Source organism: Poecilia reticulata, chromosome 17 (assembly GCF_904066995.2).
Source record: "Poecilia reticulata chromosome 17, P_reticulata-male-v2, whole genome shotgun sequence".
NCBI lineage: Eukaryota > Metazoa > Chordata > Actinopteri > Cyprinodontiformes > Poeciliidae > Poecilia > Poecilia reticulata.
Genome location: NC_088846.1, coordinates 30,919,056 through 30,938,932, shown reverse-complemented (window position 1 = coordinate 30,938,932; position 19,877 = coordinate 30,919,056). Strand labels below are relative to the sequence as shown.

The following is a 19,877-nucleotide window of genomic DNA, read 5'->3' as shown; positions in this document are numbered from 1 at the left end:
CTGCTGAAGAGTCACTTATAATTATAGGCTAATAATAATTAATAGATTAAATATTTTACTTTTGTTCACGTGGATCTTATAATGTTTGATTGTTTCTTGTAAAAATGTTTATTTTAAAAAAGAAAATAAACATTTTATTGACCAAAAGTCAAGAACAGTTTTCCGTTAGTGAAGCTTCATCATGTGACTGAAGATCAATAAATATTGATTTTTGATCAGGTCAGCTAGTTTCAATGTTTCTGACAGATTTTGTCCAACTTCACAGATTTAGAGTTAAAATAATGAAAATGTTGAGTTTTTACTGACTGTTTGTTTTACAGCTCCAGAGCTCGGCGCCTCCTGCTGGCGGATCGGGTCCAGGAAGCGTTTGGACCGACCAGAACCAGATCCATCAGGGTGAACCGCTCGTTTATCTGGCCGCCAGCAGCAGGTTAAATATTAACCAACCGTCGGATTGGAAAGAGAGAGAAATCACTCTGACCCAGACGGATCACTTCATCTAATATTCAACGTTCCGGTTTTCATCACTCGAGTTCAGCAGCAGATTCTGCCAGAAGGATTCGGATGAAAACATCTGAAACTGGAGCTCCGATAAAAAACTCCTCCCACAGCATGATGCAGCCACCACCGTCTGTTATCATGGCCATGCTGTGTTCAGGTTGGTGGTTGATTGGCCTGGAATTTTATTTAGATTAATTATAAATCAAGTTCATTTGTGCAGCACATTTCAGCCACAAGGCAGATAAAAAGTTTTACGTCCATCATCCATCTTATCCGGGTCGGGTCGTGGGGGCAGCAGCCTCAGGAGGCCCAGACTTCCCTCTCCAGCCTCTTCCAGGTCCTCCAGGAACCCCAAGGCGTTTCCAGGCCATAGAGAGACATCGTCCCTCCAGCGTGTCCTGGGTCTCCCCTCCTCCCGGTGGGACCTGAACTCCTCACCAGGGAGGCGTCCAGGAGGCATCCTGACCAGATGCCCGAGCCTCAACTGGCTCCTCTCGACGTGGAGGAGCAGCGGCTCTACTCTGAGTCCCTCCCGGATGACCGAGCTTCTCTCTCTAAGGGAGAGCCCAGCCACCCTGCGGAGGAGGAAACCCATTTCGGCCGCTTGTACCCGTGATCTCGTTCTTTCGGTCATGACCCAAAGCTCATGACCATAGATGAGGGTGGGAACGTAGATCGACCGGTAAATCGAGAGCTTCGGTTTTTGGCTCAGCTCTCTCTTCACCACGACGGACCGGTACAGCGCCGGACCGGTACAGCGCCCGCTTCACGGCAGACGCTGCCCCAATGCGCCTGTCGATCTCCCGCTCAGTTTTACTTCATAAAAACGAAATAAAAAAAGAAGCAAAACGTCGTACAGCAGCGATTTGAGAACATCAAAACCACAAACATGTGCTACATCATATATGTTGTATATTATTAGACTAAATGATGTTAACAAATGCATGCCACACTTTTCAGAATCCCCCCCCCATTTTCTTCCTTTTCACATAAAACTGACAAACTGTCACGAAATGTCGTCTAAAAGCAACAAAGACGATGAATATTTGTGAATCCTGCTCTGAGATTAACAGCAGAAAAACTAAAAACACGTAGAAAACACTAAATAGATGCACATTCCCAGAGGGCGTGACTAATATTTCCAGACTGAGACGCTCTGCAGGACGTCTCTGATCCTCCGTCCTCCGGGTGACGACATCATCAGCGTCCTTGATGCCTGATCGATAGATCCACACAGATCCAGAGGAGATAGAGCGGCAGGCCGGATGCTCCAGTCATGTGACTCTGAGGGGAGGCTGTGATTGGCTGGATGGAAACCTCTGACAGAGGAACGTGTTCTGGAGCTGATCTGGATCGATCCATCCATTATTGAACAAACGAAGTTATGTGCAAAAAACAGACATAAAATATGTCCTCATGCAAGTCTGGATGTAAAAATACTCTTTAATCATCATAAATATATACAGTTATTTCAGATGTTAGATGCAGTAAAACATCAAATGTTGAACAACCAGCATCATGCGCTGGCAGAAGCATCAACGTCCTGATAAAATGAAGAAAGGAGTTCCTCAGGGACGAGTGTTCGGTCCTCTAATCATGTTGGTCATGATGATGATTGTGGTGGGACTGGATTTTAATTTTCATCAAGTTAACTGCATTTATTGACAAAAGAATCAACATTTTGAATTCAAGAACGATTTCTGTTGATTTAATAGACACATGAGCTCAACAGCGATACTGTTTTTAATCTGTTCTTCAGGTTCTCCAGCCATCTGATTGTGGAGGAGTGTTATTCCACCCAATCAGCTTTCAGGAAGCCCTGATCCTCCATGGAGCTTCTTCAGGAATGTGACATTAGCATTAGCAACATGTCTGGCATTCAGATGCTATTTTAGGCGTGAATGGCTCCACTGATAGGCTAATTCCTTTAAGCACAACTTGAACACAACAATAGTCTTTTCCAACGACCCATCAGATCATTTCAAAGTAAAACTTAACCCCCGGTGAGCCGAGGGAAGCGGCTTGGTCGTCCATCGTTGTTAGCGGCTGATGCGTCAGATTTAGCACAAGAATTCACCTGTGTAAGCAAAAACTGCTTTTAAAAGAATTACTTACTTTAAATTAACCAGTTAAAATCTCAGCCCTTCTGAAAACATGTTGTATTCATAACTATTCACATCCTGACTCCACCTGTGGAGGAGCCGAAGCGGCTCAGGTTCTTTTGGGTCGTGTTCTGGTGCTTCCAGACAGGAAGTCTTCCACAGCTGAAGCTCCACCTTCTCTTCTCACCTCCTCCTGGTTTCTACTCAAGCTGCTCTTTTCTTTTCCTCCTGTCCAGGGCCGATCCGGGGTTTGCTGTTGGAGAAACACTGAACCGTTCTGGTGAATTTTCTTCTCAATGGTTCGAATAACACCTGAACTTTGACCCCACAGCCTGGAAAAGCAGGCAGAGCAGAGAGAGACGGTCATCACATCCCCTACTCCAGCATCTTTCTAACCTCGTGGTCAAAGATTTAGAAAGGAGCAACAAAAGCCAAAGAGGCGGATGAGCGTCTTCAGTCAGAAACCTCTTCTGATTCGCTGCGATACTGACTGCTACTGGAGCTCCTTCCTGCCAACAGCATCACCAACATGAAGTTTCTCCGTTCGGAGCTCAGTCTCTATGGAGAATACGAGGATGACCTTTAACCTCCAAGTATCAGCATGCAGGCGACTCGGTCCTGAGAAGCTATAAAATCTACAAAATGTTCTGTGGTTGTTTTACGTCTTCATGTCTCTGAGATACACAGATTTATTTCATTTAGGTTTAAAAGCTGATCGATAAGTGAGCTGATTCCAAAAAAGACTAAATTTTTCATCTACAAACCAAACTTAGAAACATTTTAACAGAAGATTAAAAAAAACTGAATAATTAATAGATTTGTATGAAATAGTGGAGATGCTGTTGACCAGGTCAGGAAGTTCTGACCGGATCCAACCGGTCCTCGTTTGTCCAGCCGTTTTCTGTGAAGTGGTTCTGGTTTTCCTTCCCTCAGTTCGGGTTTCTGCGTGTTGGACCTGGACGACCCGTTCAGAGTGGATCAAATGAATCGGACCGGTTCTGGACAGGCGGCACCCAGTCGACCTCTTTGGGTTTAAACGGGTCGCTCAGAGGAAGTTCACCGTAACAGGAAGTTCAATCAGAGGAGCCGGCTCCACTTCCTCCAGGCCAACAGCTCTGCTGCTTTGGGTTCTGCTCTCGGTCTGGTTGAAGTGAACTCTGATCCGGTTTGAACGCACATGAACACCAAGAGGACCAGATACTGCTCTAGAAGCAGGTAGTGGACTACAATGCAGGGCATTCTGGGTAAATACAACCAAAACAAATGCAAGAGTCCAACGTTAGAGGGAGAAATGGAAAAAAACCTACAATTGATCAAATCTGGTGCCAGTCAAAGTTTGTTTCCATTTGGTAAAGAAGGAAGTTGTGTTCAGCGTCTTCTTCTGAGGTTTTCATGTTGTTTCCTTCGGGGCGTCTTGTTGCAGCGCCCCCGCAGGTCAGGAAAGGAACAGGTTGCTCAATTAGTTTGGTCTTTTGGCTCAGTGCAGCGTGAAAAAGAACCACAGCAGCTGGAAATGGAGCAAATGTTGTCATTTTGGTTCCCAGTTGAACCGAATCGGACTGTGAGGTGTGGAAACACAGGATAAGCAGCTGAGCTGAAGCTGCCACTCCTGAAGCATCCATCCCTGTCCAGCAGGTTCAGACACGCCGCTGCGCTCCTCCAGCTTTAGCTCCGGTGCGCTCCATCCACCGCTGTTCTGTCAGGCTGTGTGGGACGGAGCAGGAAAAACCGGAACAAGACGGATCCAACTGCTGTTTGAGTCATGTGTGGTCTGGAGGAACTGATCTGTGCTGGAGTGGGAGGAGCTGATGAAGGAACCTGCATCCAGCCTCTGTCCCTCCAGACACCCTGTGGTCTGAGTCAGGCTCTCCTGGAAAACCTCCAACCTGGAGCCAACAAGCTTCCTGATCCACCTAATCCTAATCCCAAGGAGGAAAACCCTCCACCTCCTGTATGGAGGATAATTAAAGCCCACCACCAGCTTCCTTCTTCACTGGATGTTTTCAGACAGCTAGTAAAAACTAGGAGTGCACCGATCACAGTTTCTGGCTGATGACCAATTTTTAAAAATTCTGATTTTAGCCAATACCAGTTTTTTGTTTAAAACGTCTCTTCAGTTGGCAACAGTGGGGTGACAAAGAAGGTGGTTGATTTCAGAGCTTTGCAGAGGCAGATTGATGGATACGATCCGTTACTCATGTCGGCACAAATCAGGGAATCCAGACCTGAAACATGCCTGGGTTACGAACATCTGGACTGATTCTCCTGCAATGAGCCTCATCTTCTGGTTTCATGTCTGTTTGTGAGAAAGTCAGGGAGTTTTCTGCTTAGATATTTATGCCATGTTTCGATAATAATTCCTGTATTATTATCTAATATTACTATTAAAAGACTGATGACACCTTTCAGCTCACGGTGGAAGATGTCAGCAGCTGCCATGTGAATTCTGAGGGAAGTTTTCAAAAGGTGCAGAAAAGAAAATGTGAGTTACATGTTTTCCAATCTTCAGGCTATGCAGAGCGTGTAGCAGATCCCCAGCACTTGAGTTAATCTGCGCGTCTCGACGGGTGATTTTCAAGGTTTGTTTATTTTCTCTGATGTGGATCATCAGTCACCACACCCACCTCAGTCACCGTGGAAACTAAAGACGTAGAGAAATATTAGAATATAAACATAAACTTACAACACAAACAACAAAACAAAGCGTACCGGGGAACACCGATTGTGCCAAGCGCGTCTCTGACAGTTCATTCATTCATTCATTCATTCATTCATTGGTACAATGATCTGCCAGCTTTTATAGGACCTGACCTCATTTAGCTACGGCAGCCCGAGAGGTACATAACAAACAAAACTAAACTTTACAAAGTGCAAATACAATTAAACAAAACAAAATACAAACCACCAACAGAGCTAATCAAAACAGACAAATATCATTAAACTACATCCTTTAAATAAGGATGTTTTATTTACAATAAATAATCTACAAATTTGAATAATTCATCATCTTATTTTAATGGCTCACTATCCATCATAGTGCGAGTTCATCAGAACATGGCTGGAATAATGGACCACACATCTCAGAGAAAACACAGGAGTGGACTTAGAGATGTTTCTGACTGTCGTGCCTCTGGTACGGCACAGAGCAGCAGGTCAGGAGGATTTGCTTCATCATGAGGCAAAATGTGGAGGCACATTTATTCTTCTGCAGAGAATCCAAAAACCAGCTCAAAGACTTTTTGGAAGTTAAGAAACTTTTTTGTTTCCTTCAGCTGTTTGAACGCAATTTTTCAAAATTCACATTAAAAAACGTTGATAGAAATACGGATACTGTTGTCAATAAATAAACGCTTCCGCTCGGTGTCAAACCAGCTGCAGACACACAAATGATGGAAACTCCAAAATACAAAAACCAGCAATCAACTGAACAAATGCAAACCAAAAACCTGCAAAGGCAGAAAAATTGCTGTGATCAATAAACAAATTCCTGCTGCAACAGGAAATAGGAGAAAAATGGAGGAAATTGTTGCATTTATAGGTAAAATAAATGCATGTATAAAATGCTGCCAACTCACTCCAAAAAAAGAAGAAATCCTCCAGACCTTTAGAGGGAGTCGACTGAAAACTACAGAACCAGACTCAGTGAAGACGGAACGTCACGAAGACGAAGGACAAAATGGTGCAAAGCGTGTCTTCTACATTCATAAAAGACGTGCTTTTAAAAGACTTCATGTCTTTTACACTATAAAACAGGAGCACATTTACATTTCCTCCTCCAGACTCCCCCTGGTGGCCTGGAGGACTTCCACTTTGTCCACTTTGTGGCGTGAGTTTGCAACATTTCAGAATTGCTGTTGTTTTTGCTGTTTGTGGCATTTTGATTGCATTTCCTGTGATTGCAGCATTTTTTGTTTGGATGAGTGTTTTGTGTTTTGCAATTTGTTTTGCTGTTTGCTGGTTTTTGGATCCACCATTCAACAGGCGACATGATGTTAGCAGACAAGAGCAAGAACCTCAAACGATGCAGCGCGTGTGGAGACTTTCATGTTAGATTATATAGATAATAAAATATAAGATAAACATGTGAGCCATGACTGCTGTTGTTATGCATTTGGGCTCATATGTTTTCACAGGATCTTTCATTCTGAAACCTATTTCTGCTGTTTCCATGTAGAAATAAAGTACAAACAGATTTTAAAACTCATTTTATGATTTTTTTTTAAGTTGAAGTCTTTTACTTTTCCTCTGTCTGTTTCTGCAGGTTGAATTTTCTGTTATCAGGTTTGTTTTTGGAACCACGGCCACACAGACTGCTGTAGGAAAATATAATATTTGCATTTAACGTGTGGCTCTAGTAATGAGGCAGTGATGCTTTGGGAGTCTGAGAAATCAACACTAAACGGTGATGTTTGGGTGAGAAGAGCCTTATTTGGTGGTAAACAATCAGTGAATGGGATGAATCTTTATTTAAAGTAATTAAGTATTTATTAAAAACTACAGAAAGTGAAAATGGTCTGTGCTCATTTTATTATTACAACATATAAATTAAGTGTAAAGTATTTTTAGGAGATTCAGTAGCAGAAATGAAATAAAACGCCAGCAAAGCGTTTAAAGCTCGAACAGTGAAACCGTGAGTGTGAAAGTAGAAACCGTGAAGGAAATATGAGATTTCTGTTTATCACATGTGAGGAAAGTTATTCATCATTTCCCACACTACGGCTATATTTTCTTTACACTAAAACTGAACCTTCAGGGGTGTAAAACCCACTCAGCTCAGTTTGGCAGCTTTGGGGAAGTAAAAACTTTTGTGGGATTTTGAAATTATTATTTCTACTGAATTTCAGTCAGTTTTAATGGACTGCAGAAAATTCAAGGTGAACTGAAGCCGTTTGGTTGAAATAGTTGAATTTTCTCAGTAAAACACGGTCAGAGGAAAAGATTTGGTTCTGCTGAAGGATCACTTTCTCCATCTGTTCTCTCTGATAACCACATTAATATTTCATGACAGCAACAGCAACAGGGAAGAGGCCAGGTTCTGTTCGCCCGGGCTGTTCCGTAGAACTCATGTTTATCTCAGAGATTATTAGAGGAACCAGAGTGAAAAAGAGGCGATTTTACTCGGCAGTAATCAGAAAACATAACATGGCCACAGACTGGGAAGAAACTCCACACCGACTCCAGATCCGCGATCCGGAGCCGCTGCTTACAAGCAGCCAACTCACACCGGTTTAAACTGACGGACGGTCACGGGAGCCAATCAGTGGCCGCTGTGCGCCTAAGCCTTGTTTATTTCACTCCATCGACCAATCAGAGCGGCGCTGTGTCGGAGTGCGTCACCAGAGCAGAATGTGAATGTGGGCACGCGCTGCTCTGTTCCCATCCCCCCACAGCAACAAGGAGTAATGGCGGCTGCTTTTTTTCTGAGTGCCGCTTTGTCCCGCTCAGTCAGCCTGTAACAGACATGAGTTCATAAGTGGGTAAGAAAACAGAGGATCGCGCCTCATGAGCACATAATTATGACGATGATTTTCTGTTTCCCGCACTCTTGCCATCGCATGTTTTTGTTATGTCGCACTGTTTTTTGGTTTTTTTCCACTTCTGGTCCCTCCTCCTCCTCCTCGGCGGGGCTTTTCTCTGTGGGCTCCAACAATGGAGGAAATGAGGCCAGCAGCTTGTTCACACCAAACTACACGTTCAAACTGCGCTCTGGAGCGTTTACTCGACGGATAGTGCGTGTTTGTGCGTGGGGCCACCTTCCCGCACGGGTTTTGAGCGAAGTGTGTGTGAAAAAAACGTGTAGAGTGTGAAGTGCGCACATTCAGAGCTGAGAGGGAGTTTCAAAAATGGACGTTATGAAGGGGGAGGGGCGAGCAGCCGAGCGGGGGCCGATCAACGCTTCAGTTAAACTCCATTTCTCCATCAAACTCTCTCAGCAGCGCAGAAAAAAAATACTTTTATCCTCCAAAACCGACAGTTTTCTCACAGCTTTCTCCATTTCTGCGCTTATAATCCCTCCGCGCGGCGGTGGGCGGGAGAACCGGTCCGGGTTTTGCCTCCTGATTCCCCCAGCCGGCCATCAATCAATCAAACTGACAGCACGTCAAACGGAGCGCTCGTTTATTCGATAAATTCACTGCGCAGCTCGGTTCGGACCCGGTTTTCTGGCCTCCACGGTGTCGGACGGGCTGCGTGAGCTACGGTGCGGTCCGTTCCGCTGCCTTTAATCGGTTCGGATTATTTGTTTTTAGCGGAATAGGGACGGTTGCATGGGGCGAACAGAAGGGGGCGTGGCCTGAACGGATAGAAATTCTACCCATTGTTCCACTCCGGCGCGCGAAGAAAACACCTCTGTGCGGCCAGCAGCCAATCGGCGGCCGGCGACCTCCGCGAGGCCCCGCCCATAAGCCTATATTAAAGGCTCGGCCGTGAGCACCGTCGGCCACTGGCACAATCTAATCCTGCTAGATCCGCAGCCGAGCAGAGGGGATTTACTTTATTCCAGCTTTCCTTTCAGCCGTCCTTTATTTTATTGAACTAAAACAATGGCGGACACGCAGGTGGACTCTGGCTCGGATATCTCTGCCAAGGTAAGCCGCCGCTCACCTTCCCCTTCCTCCCCAAGCCCCTCTCCAGCTTTACGCGTCTCCAGGCTGTAACCTAGATTTTCACCAAACCTTTCTCGCGCTCATTCGAGCCCAAAGGATCATAGGAACCAGCGATCCAGTAACGGGATCGAACCAGCCGGTGGTCCCGGTACTGATGAGGAGGGAGAGGGGGGCCAGCAAATGGAGCCCTAGAATAAAGCTGGGAGTCGGAGCTCCGCATCATGGGGATCTGCGCCTCCAGCGCCGCGTCTCATTGTCCGGAGAGGAAGAGTCTGCGCGGGGTTCTTTGTTTATACAAGCGGCTCGGTTCTGCCGTCCAGCCCGAACCGGTGCGTTACGCACGGCGCGCTCTCCAACACGCACTTATCGCGTTTTTCCGCTACTCTTATCGCCGATCGAGGCGCCGATTCTCACATTTTTTCCCTCCTTCGCGTCCTGGGAGATGCTGGAAGTGATTCACATTCAGAGGAGAATCGGGTTCGGACTTTCTGGGGGGTCCAGTCTCCTCCCGGATGTGTGTGTCGGCGGAGCTGCCGGGGCTCCGGTTCGGATGTGGAGTGAAGTTGATGCGTTTGAATGGAGCGCGGAGCGGCAGGAGGTGCGGAATTCACGCTGTCAACTTTCACCTCCTCCAGCTTGTTGGTTCTTGTTGGTCCGTCTCTGGTTCGGTGTGTGACCCAGTAGACACCTGCCGGCCGCCGCAGTCCGACCCGGTTTGTTTACGGACCGGTTCGGGTCGCCGCGCGGCTTCCGCTTCTTCTTCAGCGTTTTTTTCTCTTGCAGCGTTTCGATTGTATCTCCGGGGGGAAACTTTTTCTGTCTCATTTTGTAACCTTCTTCATTGTGTGCGCCTGCGTGCGTGTGCGCGGGCGCGCCGTGGAGGTGTGATGTGACGGCGCTGGTTTTCCCCTCTTTGTGGTTTTCCCTCCTCCGTTCCGACTCGGAGCCCACTTGTTTTGGCTTCAGCCGGACTTTGGTTCTGGTTTGGTGAAACTTTAACCGGTTCTGGTCGAGCCGGGGGTGCGTGCCGTGTTTCCGCGGCGGCGGCGGGGCGCGCAGCGGGGAAACGGCAGCGCAGCTCCGGCTGTTGATGAATGAACATCCGGACGGAGGCAAAAAGGGGAAAGTTCGGCCCGGTATTGGGCGTTATAATCCGGGGGGCGCCTGCTGCCTCTATTTTTAGTTCTGGAGCATTTTTACGCACACGCGTCTTTTTACGCGCGGCGCGCAGCACGCGCTCTCCGGCGCTTCTAAACAGCTTAATGGATTCCAACCAATGAGATTATATTAAAGCAATTAATCAATAACTGTATGTGCAGTGGGTGCGTGGGCGCGCGTGTTGCGGGACGCGCGGGGGGGAGGAGCGTGTTTCCGGTGAAAGTGTTTGTGTGGACGCGGTTTAACGGCGCGTTTCGGTTCCGTTCGGACCCGCAGCCTTTGCCATGTGTCGTCTTCTATTGTCCTCCGTTACAACAAGCGGCCAGCAGCAGCAGCAGCGTGCGTCGCTCTCCTCCGCCTCCTCTTCATCACCCTCCTCCTCCTTCTGCGCCCTCCTGTGTTATTTTAAATCGAGCAATGCATCCTGGGTATCGCAGTGCTTCTCCCGGGCGTGTCTCGCGACATGGCAGCAATGGCAGCCGGGCTGAGGACTACAATACCCAGAGTTCCCCTGGGGCCACATCAAAGTATCAGATTACAACACATTAGAGCGGATGGAGGGGGAGGAGGCAGGGGAGGATCTGCAGAGGATCTGCTGGCTAACCGGGCTGAACAATGTGCAGCTGTAAGTAGGCCAGTGGGTAGAAGGGCAGCGCTAACCGCTACGCTAACGCTAATGCTGCTTCTGCTGCAGGACCTGAAGGAGAAGAAGCTGGCAGAGGAGAAGGAGAACGGCAAGGATGCTGCCACCAACGGGAAGGTAGGGGCCGAAAACTGTACCTGTAAAGGGACGGAAACTTCAGCTGACAGCTGCTCTTCCTCCAGGAGAACGAGGAGAACGGCGAGCCGGAGGTAGACGAGGAGGAGGTGGATGAGGAGGAAGAGGAAGAGGAGGAGGACGACGGAGAAGGTGGGACGCCATCTGTCACCATGGGAACGGGAGGGATGGGTGTTTCTAAAACCTCCAGACCTTTGACCTCTTTCTGCTCCCTGCAGGAGATGAGGAGGACGAGGAAGATGATGAAGACGAGATCGAGGGCGGCACAAAACGGGCAGCTGAGGACGACGACGAGGACGACGAGGTGAGCCGCCGGCAGCCCTGACCCCGTCCTGACCCCGTCCTAACGCTGTCCCCCCCGTCCCAACGCTGTCCCCCCCGTCCTAACGCTGTCCCCCCCGTCCTAACGCTGTCCCCCCCGTCCCAACGCTGTCCCCCCCGTCCCAACGCTGTCCCCCCCGTCCCAACGCTGTCCCCCCCGTCCTAACGCTGTCCCCTCTTCTTTCAGGACGACGTCGAACCCAAGAAGCAGAAAACCGACGATTGATGCGTTTCCGCGCGGCGCCGACCTGCTGAACCACTTCCTGGTTCTTCACCTCTGACCTCTCTGACACGTCACAGGTGGAGGGGCTGGAGGACTGATCTAAAGGAAAAAAATAATAAAAAACCAACATGGTCATTAGCAAGTAGAGTTCAACAAGCATCACCCCCCCCCCCCCCCCCATCTCCCTGACCTCTGACCTCCAGGCTGCAAGACAAATTTTCCAGAGGACCCGCCGCCTCGCCTCGCCCGACGCAGAAATCCGGCTTCTCTTCAGCAACAACAACCCCAACGGAGAATTTGTTTGTATTTTTATTTACATTTTATATTTTTGTACATATTGTTAGGAGAGGGGGGGGCAGCTTCTCTCTCGGCAGACCAAATCGGTGCTTCTGTAACGAAAAGATTTTACTTGGTTGACCATGTTACAATATCTCAGATACTAGAAAACCTGTAAAAAAAAAAAGCTAAAAAAAAGAATAAAAGCTGAACCTGTTAACGCCGCTGAACTCAGAGCATTCCAGTAAATTTAATGTATGTACTTTAGCTGTACCATAACTAGTTTGTTTGTATGGGAGGGTCAGGCCAAAGAGAAGAGCCTCTGTTTCCTTTTGTTCTTTTTTTTTTCTTTGTCAGCGACATTTTGTTTTACGACGGCCTGTTTTGATGTATGTGCGAAGTTTGTTGTTTGACAATAAACCGGACTTTTATTTTGTGAGTTGTACTCCACATCTCTGCCTGGTTTCATTTCCTCTTCCTGGCGGCGGGAAAACCCGCTCAAGGTGAGTCAGGAAGTCGCTCCGGAAATGTTGATTTACGACACGCGTGACCTACAAAACGCTGATTTTTAGATTTGGTCTGAAAAAACATCTGGATGAGCTTTTTTATGAAAATTAAACCTGTTTTTGCCTCAAATGTCTCAAGTTAATTTTAGAGCTTTATTACCTTTAAATTCAAATATTTGTGAAAAGTCATTTTAGTTCAGAAATTTTATCACAATGTTTTACTTTGTAATAAAATTCCTGAAATAAATGGACTTTAATAGCCAACGTATTTGTTTCACTGTCTTTGTTTCTACATCAATGAAAAACATTTTGATAATTAAAGTCGGTTTTAAAAAGGTAAATCTGACAAAATGAGTCTCATCAGGATGTATTTTAATTTACTGAATATAAATATTTATTGTCCCGCTGTGGAAATTCAGCATAACTGAGGTTCACACAGCAAAATCCAAAAGTATTAATGTATATATTTTAAAAGATTAAAATATTGCAAAGATAACATAAATCAGGTTATAATAAAAATATACTCATCTTAGTGAGTGTATTTGAGTAGGATTAATTCTTTTAAATGTCCATAATGTGCATTTATTACAATGAAAAATAAAAGCAGATGTAATAGAAAAGGAGAAGCAGGGTGTGAATACTTCCTGCAGGGTGTGAATACTTCCTGTAGGGTGTGAAAACTTCCTGCAGGGTGTGAATACTTCCTGCAGGGTGTGAAAACTTCCTGGTTTCATCAGGAGCAGGAAGGATCTGTGTTAACGCGGCTCAATGCGCCGCGGATGCAGCCGCCTGTCACTGCAGGTCAGCAGCTTCACGACTGTAACGTCCAACTCTTTCTTTCAGAATCAACCTAACAGGGACGGCCGCTAGCAGCCGCTGCAGGGAATTCTGGGAAGTTGAGTCCAGATGATCCTGGGTCCAACTGGGCCCACAGAACCGGCACCGGTCGCTGACTGAATCTCTGCTGTGTTTCTTCATGAAGAAACTGTTAGTCAGATTTATTCACCCTAAAATAAAGTTATTATTTAAAATATTTTTTCTATCTTTTGATCTTTAACTTTTATTACAAAGTGAATATTATTTAGTTCATTTTTAAAGTATTTATCCTATTTTTTCCTGTTGTTACAGTTTTCTACTTTTATAGAAAACCGGTTTGATTTATACATTCAGTTAAATTATTTTAATAGTACATTTTTATAACAAAATTTTAAATAATTTTATGACAATTTTTTCCTTGATCTCATTGGAATTTTATTGGAACAATTTAATGCAGTTCTTTAAATTATTTTTCATATATTTAATGTTTTAAATCATTTAATTTAGATCTTTAATTGGATTTTATGTTTTTTTATTAGTCTGACTTTTTTTCAAAATAACTTTCTAAGTGTTTATTTGTTGTTTATGCTTGTATTTAGTATTCATACATTTTTATCTGTGCATTAATTAATTAGTGAAGATTTTTCTCCAGTAATTTAAACATTAATTTCGGCCCTGCTGGTTGTAGCGCCCCCATCTGGACACCAGTCCCTCCATTCAGGCTACTTTCAGTATTATTAATTCATGTCGGAACTTTGACCTTTAACCCGAAGGCCTCCTGGAAGTTAAAACTCTGCAGCTAAACGACCCTAAATCAATCAATCATGTTATTATCACCTCTTTCTGTTCAGATTTATGGAAACAAACTAAAATCATGCGAAGAAACAAGACAGAAAAATGTGGACAATAAACTAATAATAGGAGGAAAATAGTAAAAAGTTTTCATTCATGTTCTGATTGGTTGAATTATAAAAGGTGGAAATCACAGAACTGATAAAAAATGTGTGAATATTAAAAAAATTATGATTTTATTGGACAGATTTCAAACCTTCAGCCCAGTTAAACATTTAAAACGTTAAAAAATGTTTAGTTGTTTCATGTCTTTTGTTTGATTTGTAATAAGAGCTAAAACTTCTCAGGGTGTGAATACTTTATGCAAACCTGGATCGGATCCAGAACCAGAACTTTCTGGAAGAACGAGGTCCATCTGGGACCAGAAGTTTACACACCCACAGGTCGCTTTGCCTCCACGCAGGTGATGACATCATCGCTTCTGGAGCAACATCTGGAGCATCCACCTCAGCTGTGACCTCTGACCTCTGACCCAGAGGAGCCGGAAAGAGTCCTGCAAGCCTGACCCGGTTCCACCGGTTCTGAACCCAGAATCCAGGGTGAAGACGGCGAGTTTAAGAATAAATGAAAGAACTAAACAATAAAATGAATAAGTATTTATTTATCAGGAAGTCGAACCTTTTCAGGTCCCTGAAGACAACCAGCTCAGTTATTATCACCGTAAATGTGGTTTAGTTACAGGCATTTATTTTTATTTACTTCAATCCTTTTGTTTCTTTCTAGATTTACAATAATTCTGACTTTCCTTCAGTTTCTCTTTTCCCTCCTTGTTTTGTTTTGGTGATTAGCTGTGAAGCTGCCTGATCGTTGGGACGTGAAGGAAGACCTGAATCCTGTCCAGGTGAGTCTCCTCTCCTTCATGTCTCCTCTCCTTCCTGAGTCTCCTCTCCTTCCTGAGTCTCCTCTCCTTCCTGAGTCTCCTCTCCTTCCTGAGTCTCCTCTCCTACCTGAGTCTCCTCTCCTTCCTGAGTCTCCTCTCCTTCACGAGTCTCCTCTCCTACCTGAGTCTCCTCTCCTACCTGAGTCTCCTCTCCTTCTTAGTCTCCTCTCCTTCACGAGTCTCCTCTCCTTCCTGAGTCTCCTCTCCTACCTGAGTCTCCTCTCCTTCCTGAGTCTCCTCTCCTACCTGAGTCTCCTCTCCTTCATGAGTCTCCTCTCCTTCCTGAGTCTCCTCTCCTTCACGAGTCTCCTCTCCTACCTGAGTCTCCTCTCCTTCCTGAGTCTCCTCTCCTTCACGAGTCTCCTCTCCTTCCTGAGTCTCCTCTCCTTCCTGAGTCTCCTCTCCTTCACGAGTCTCCTCTCCTTCCTGAGTCTCCTCTCCTTCCTGAGTCTCCTCTCCTTCCTGAGTCTCCTCTCCTTCCTGAGTCTCCTCTCCTTCCTGAGTCTCCTCTCCTTCACGAGTCTCCTCTCCTTCCTGAGTCTCCTCTCCTTCCTGAGTCTCCTCTCCTTCACGAGTCTCCTCTCCTACCTGAGTCTCCTCTCCTTCCTGAGTCTCCTCTCCTTCACGAGTCTCCTCTCCTTCCTGAGTCTCCTCTCCTTCCTGAGTCTCCTCTCCTTCCTGAGTCTCCTCTCCTTCACGAGTCTCCTCTCCTTCCTGAGTCTCCTCTCCTTCCTGAGTCTCCTCTCCTTCTGAGTCTCCTCTCCTTACTGAGTCTCCTCTCCTTACTGAGTCTCCTCTCCTTACTGAGTCTCCTCTCCTACCTGAGTCTCCTCTCCTTCACGAGTCTCCTCTCCTTCCTGAGTCTCCTCTCCTTCCTGAGTCTCCTCTCCTTCACGAGTCTCCTCTCCTTCCTGAGTCTCCTCTCCTTCCTGAGTCTCCTCTCCTTCCTGAGTCTCCTCTCCTTCCTGAGTCTCCTCTCCTTCCTGAGTCTCCTCTCCTTCCTGAGTCTCCTCTCCTTCACGAGTCTCCTCTCCTTCACGAGTCTCCTCTCCTTCCTGAGTCTCCTCTCCTTCCTGAGTCTCCTCTCCTTCCTGAGTCTCCTCTCCTTCCTGAGTCTCCTCTCCTTCCTGAGTCTCCTCTCCTTCACGAGTCTCCTCTCCTACCTGAGTCTCCTCTCCTTCACGAGTCTCCTCTCCTTCACGAGTCTCCTCTCCTTCCTGAGTCTCCTCTCCTTCACGAGTCTCCTCTCCTTCACGAGTCTCCTCTCCTTCCTGAGTCTCCTCTCCTTCCTGAGTCTCCTCTCCTTCACGAGTCTCCTCTCCTTCCTGAGTCTCCTCTCCTTCACGAGTCTCCTCTCCTTCACGAGTCTCCTCTCCTACCTGAGTCTCCTCTCCTTCCTGAGTCTCCTCTCCTTCCTGAGTCTCCTCTCCTTCCTGAGTCTCCTCTCCTTCCTGAGTCTCCTCTCCTTCCTGAGTCTCCTCTCCTTCCTGAGTCTCCTCTCCTTCCTGAGTCTCCTCTCCTTCCTGAGTCTCCTCTCCCTCCCTCCTTCCCTCCAGGTTCCGGGTCGGAGCCAGATGTGCAGCCAGCAGCTGCTTCCTTCACTCTGATGAGTTCAGACTTGACATGAACTCATTGCTGCAGGCTGGAAGCATCAAGCCAGACCTGCTCCAGGTAGAAAACACACGACTCACCTGTGCTGCCTGCTGATTGGCTCTCTGGATATGAACTCACCAATCAGGAGCTCAGGGCTAGAATTTAAACCCACAGGTGTTGTTTTCAGCGGCCAGCCAATCGGAAAGCAGCATGTAAATCCGGGTCTCTGCTGACTTCCCTGTCCTGAGCTGAAACTAGGAATCTTTTTCTGCCTCAGCGAGGAAACGACCCTGAAGGAAACGACCTGAAGGTTGAGAGGGTGCAGCGCCACACCTGCCCTCCAGGGGCTTCCTGCCCTGAACATCAGTTCAGTGGACCTTCATTGGTCTCTGGTGAAAACAGAAAACAGGCTCCAGTTATTAATAATCTAATCCTTCAGATTACTTAAAGGCACAGGGAGAACATGAGGCCTGCAGCAGACACGCAGCTTCCTCATGGAACATCAGTTCTTCCTCAGTGCGGTGCTGCCATCTGGTGTCCAAACTCAGAGTTGCAGCCTGTTTCCTTCAGCCTCCAAATGTCTCAATGCGTTTCACAGAAAAGTTAATTCAACACAAACAGATTACAGATAAAGTTAATCCATTCCAGTATAATCCTAAAAATCAATCAGTGCATTATTTCCCAAAACTCCAGTTTTCCAAGTTCCTTTTTTGGGAAAAATTAAGAGTAACATCAAAGTTTCTATGTCTTACAACCAACATGGCTGCTGCATGTTTAAAGCAGCGATGATGACAAGAAGGTGTTCAGCTGCACTTCAGTTCCTCATGTCAGAACAAACTTTGGAGGCTTATTTTCATGCTTTAAAAAACTCTTTACTTTAACTAGACAGCCTCTTCCTGTGTGCTGGATTTACCTTCATGCTGGTGTCAAACATCTGGCTGAACGTCAGAACTGTGAACATATTCATATTTTTCTAAATATAACGCATATTATAGGACGCTGTCAACAGTAAAATAAATAAAATAGTTGTTTTTATTTGCTTCCGGGAGTTTAAAGTTAAGTGTTAGCGCTTCCAGAGTAAAACGGAGGCGTCCATGTTGACCGAACACCCCCCCGTTTCTACACGAAATGGTTTGTTCCGCCTTAGCGCTCGGCGGTTTGCGCTCAGTTAGCAGTCAGGAGAAAAGACGGAAAATTATAACTGTGCTGCCAATAGAAATGTGACAAAACAATTTCAAAAGAGGGAAAACAAAAAAAGAATGAACACAAAGCAAAGATGTCAATTCGCCACATGTTTTCTCAGAGAGGTGAGTAAACTATCTTTGATTATCAGTCTGTTAGCTCAGCTAGCCTAGCCACAGGCTAACGCTCGCCTCCGTTTTACCCACATTTCACCTGTGAAGAAAATTGTCTAGTAAAATATGCATATATTTAGCTTGTTTCTGTATTTTTGTGCCACATTTAAAACCGATAAGTTGGAGGAGGCAGCAGCTCCTCAGATCAGATCAGCTGTTCATGCTAGGCTAGTTATCATCATTTTAGGAAATCTTTGCTCTTTTTACTACTGCACAACAAAACTGAAATATTTATAACTATCACATTCAAATGACCATTAATAATAGTAATAATGAAAACTGTCTCCTGTCTGAACGGGAGGCTTGGCTACAGGTGTGCTACAGGTGTGCTACAGGTGTGCTACAGGTATGCTACAGGTGTGCTACAGGTGTGCTACAGGTATGCTACAGGTGTGCTACAGGTATGTTACAGGTGTGCTACAGGTATGTTACAGGTGTGCTACAGGTATGTTACAGGTGTGCTACAGGTATGTTACAGGTGTGCTACAGGTATGCTACAGGTATGCTACAGGTATGTTACAGGTGTGCTACAGGTATGTTACAGGTATGTTACAGGTGTGCTACAGGTGTGCTACAGGTGTGCTACAGGTATGTTACAGGTGTGCTACAGGTATGTTACAGGTATGTTACAGGTGTGCTACAGGTGTGCTACAGGTGTGCTACAGGTATGTTACAGGTATGCTACAGGTATGCTACAGGTGTGCTACAGGTATGTTACAGGTGTGCTACAGGTATGTTACAGGTGTGCTACAGGTATGTTACAGGTATGCTACAGGTATGTTACAGGTGTGCTACAGGTATGTTACAGGTGTGCTACAGGTGTGCTACAGGTGTGCTACAGGTATGTTACAGGTATGCTACAGGTGTGCTACAGGTATGTTACAGGTGTGCTACAGGTATGTTACAGGTGTGCTACAGGTATGTTACAGGTATGCTACAGGTATGTTACAGGTGTGCTACAGGTATGTTACAGGTATGCTACAGGTATGCTACAGGTGTGCTACAGGTATGTTACAGGTGTGCTACAGGTATGTTACAGGTGTGCTACAGGTATGTTACAGGTATGCTACAGGTATGTTACAGGTGTGCTACAGGTATGTTACAGGTATGCTACAGGTATGCTACAGGTGTGCTACAGGTATGTTACAGGTGTGCTACAGGTATGTTACAGGTATGCTACAGGTATGTTACAGGTGTGCTACAGGTGTGCTACAGGTGTGCTACAGGTATGTTACAGGTGTGCTACAGGTGTGCTACAGGTGTGCTACAGGTATGTTACAGGTGTGCTACAGGTATGTTACAGGTATGCTACAGGTATGCTACAGGTGTGCTACAGGTATGTTACAGGTGTGCTACAGGTATGTTACAGGTGTGCTACAGGTATGTTACAGGTGTGCTACAGGTGTGCTACAGGTATGCTACAGGTGTGCTACAGGTGTGCTACAGGTATGCTACAGGTGTGCTACAGGTATGCTACAGGTGTGCTACAGGTGTGCTACAGGTATGCTACAGGTGTGCTACAGGTGTGCTACAGGTGTGCTACAGGTATGCTACAGGTGTGCTACAGGTATGCTACAGGTGTGCTACAGGTGTGCTACAGGTATGCTACAGGTGTGCTACAGGTGTGCTACAGGTGTGCTACAGGTGTGCTACAGGTGTGCTACAGGTATGCTACAGGTGTGCTACAGGTGTGCTACAGGTATGCTACAGGTGTGCTACCACTTTCCCCCCTAAATTTCAAAACATTTCAAAGAGGAATTGAGGGAAGAAATGAAAGTGAAATGTTTTATTTTTAATGAAACATTGGATGAACTGACAGGTGAGTTTGGCTCCTGTTGGATGAGAGCAGCCAGTCAGTGTTTGGTTCCTGCTGCCTTCAGCTCTCGTCCTCCAGCCGTACGGCAAGTAGCT

General features: G+C 46.1%; 1 protein-coding gene and 1 long non-coding RNA gene across 3 annotated transcripts in view; both read left to right on the top strand.

Annotated features, from left to right (window-relative positions):
* Window positions 1-7,221, top strand: part of LOC145548153 (uncharacterized) — a 7,579-nt gene extending 358 nt beyond the window's left edge. Inside the window, exons 2-3 of the long non-coding RNA XR_014084445.1 lie at window positions 321-658; window positions 2,840-7,221. This is a non-coding gene — a long non-coding RNA (uncharacterized LOC145548153). The remainder of the gene's footprint in view (window positions 1-320; window positions 659-2,839) is intronic.
* Window positions 7,222-8,792: 1,571 nt separating this feature from the next.
* ptmab (prothymosin alpha b) lies at window positions 8,793-12,409 on the top strand. Of its 2 annotated transcripts, none has more exons than XM_008402878.3 (5): window positions 8,793-9,190; window positions 11,061-11,126; window positions 11,192-11,276; window positions 11,363-11,448; window positions 11,653-12,409. In XM_008402878.3, the coding sequence occupies exons 1-5, from the start codon at window positions 9,146-9,148 to the stop codon at window positions 11,689-11,691; spliced, it is 321 nt and encodes a 106-aa protein (XP_008401100.1). In that variant the 5' UTR covers window positions 8,793-9,145; the 3' UTR covers window positions 11,692-12,409. The 2 variants fall into 2 exon arrangements, with proteins under 2 accessions (XP_008401100.1, XP_017158906.1); XM_017303417.2 differs by lacking the exon at window positions 8,793-9,190 and adding an exon at window positions 9,240-10,991.
* Window positions 12,410-19,877: the final 7,468 nt, after the last annotated feature.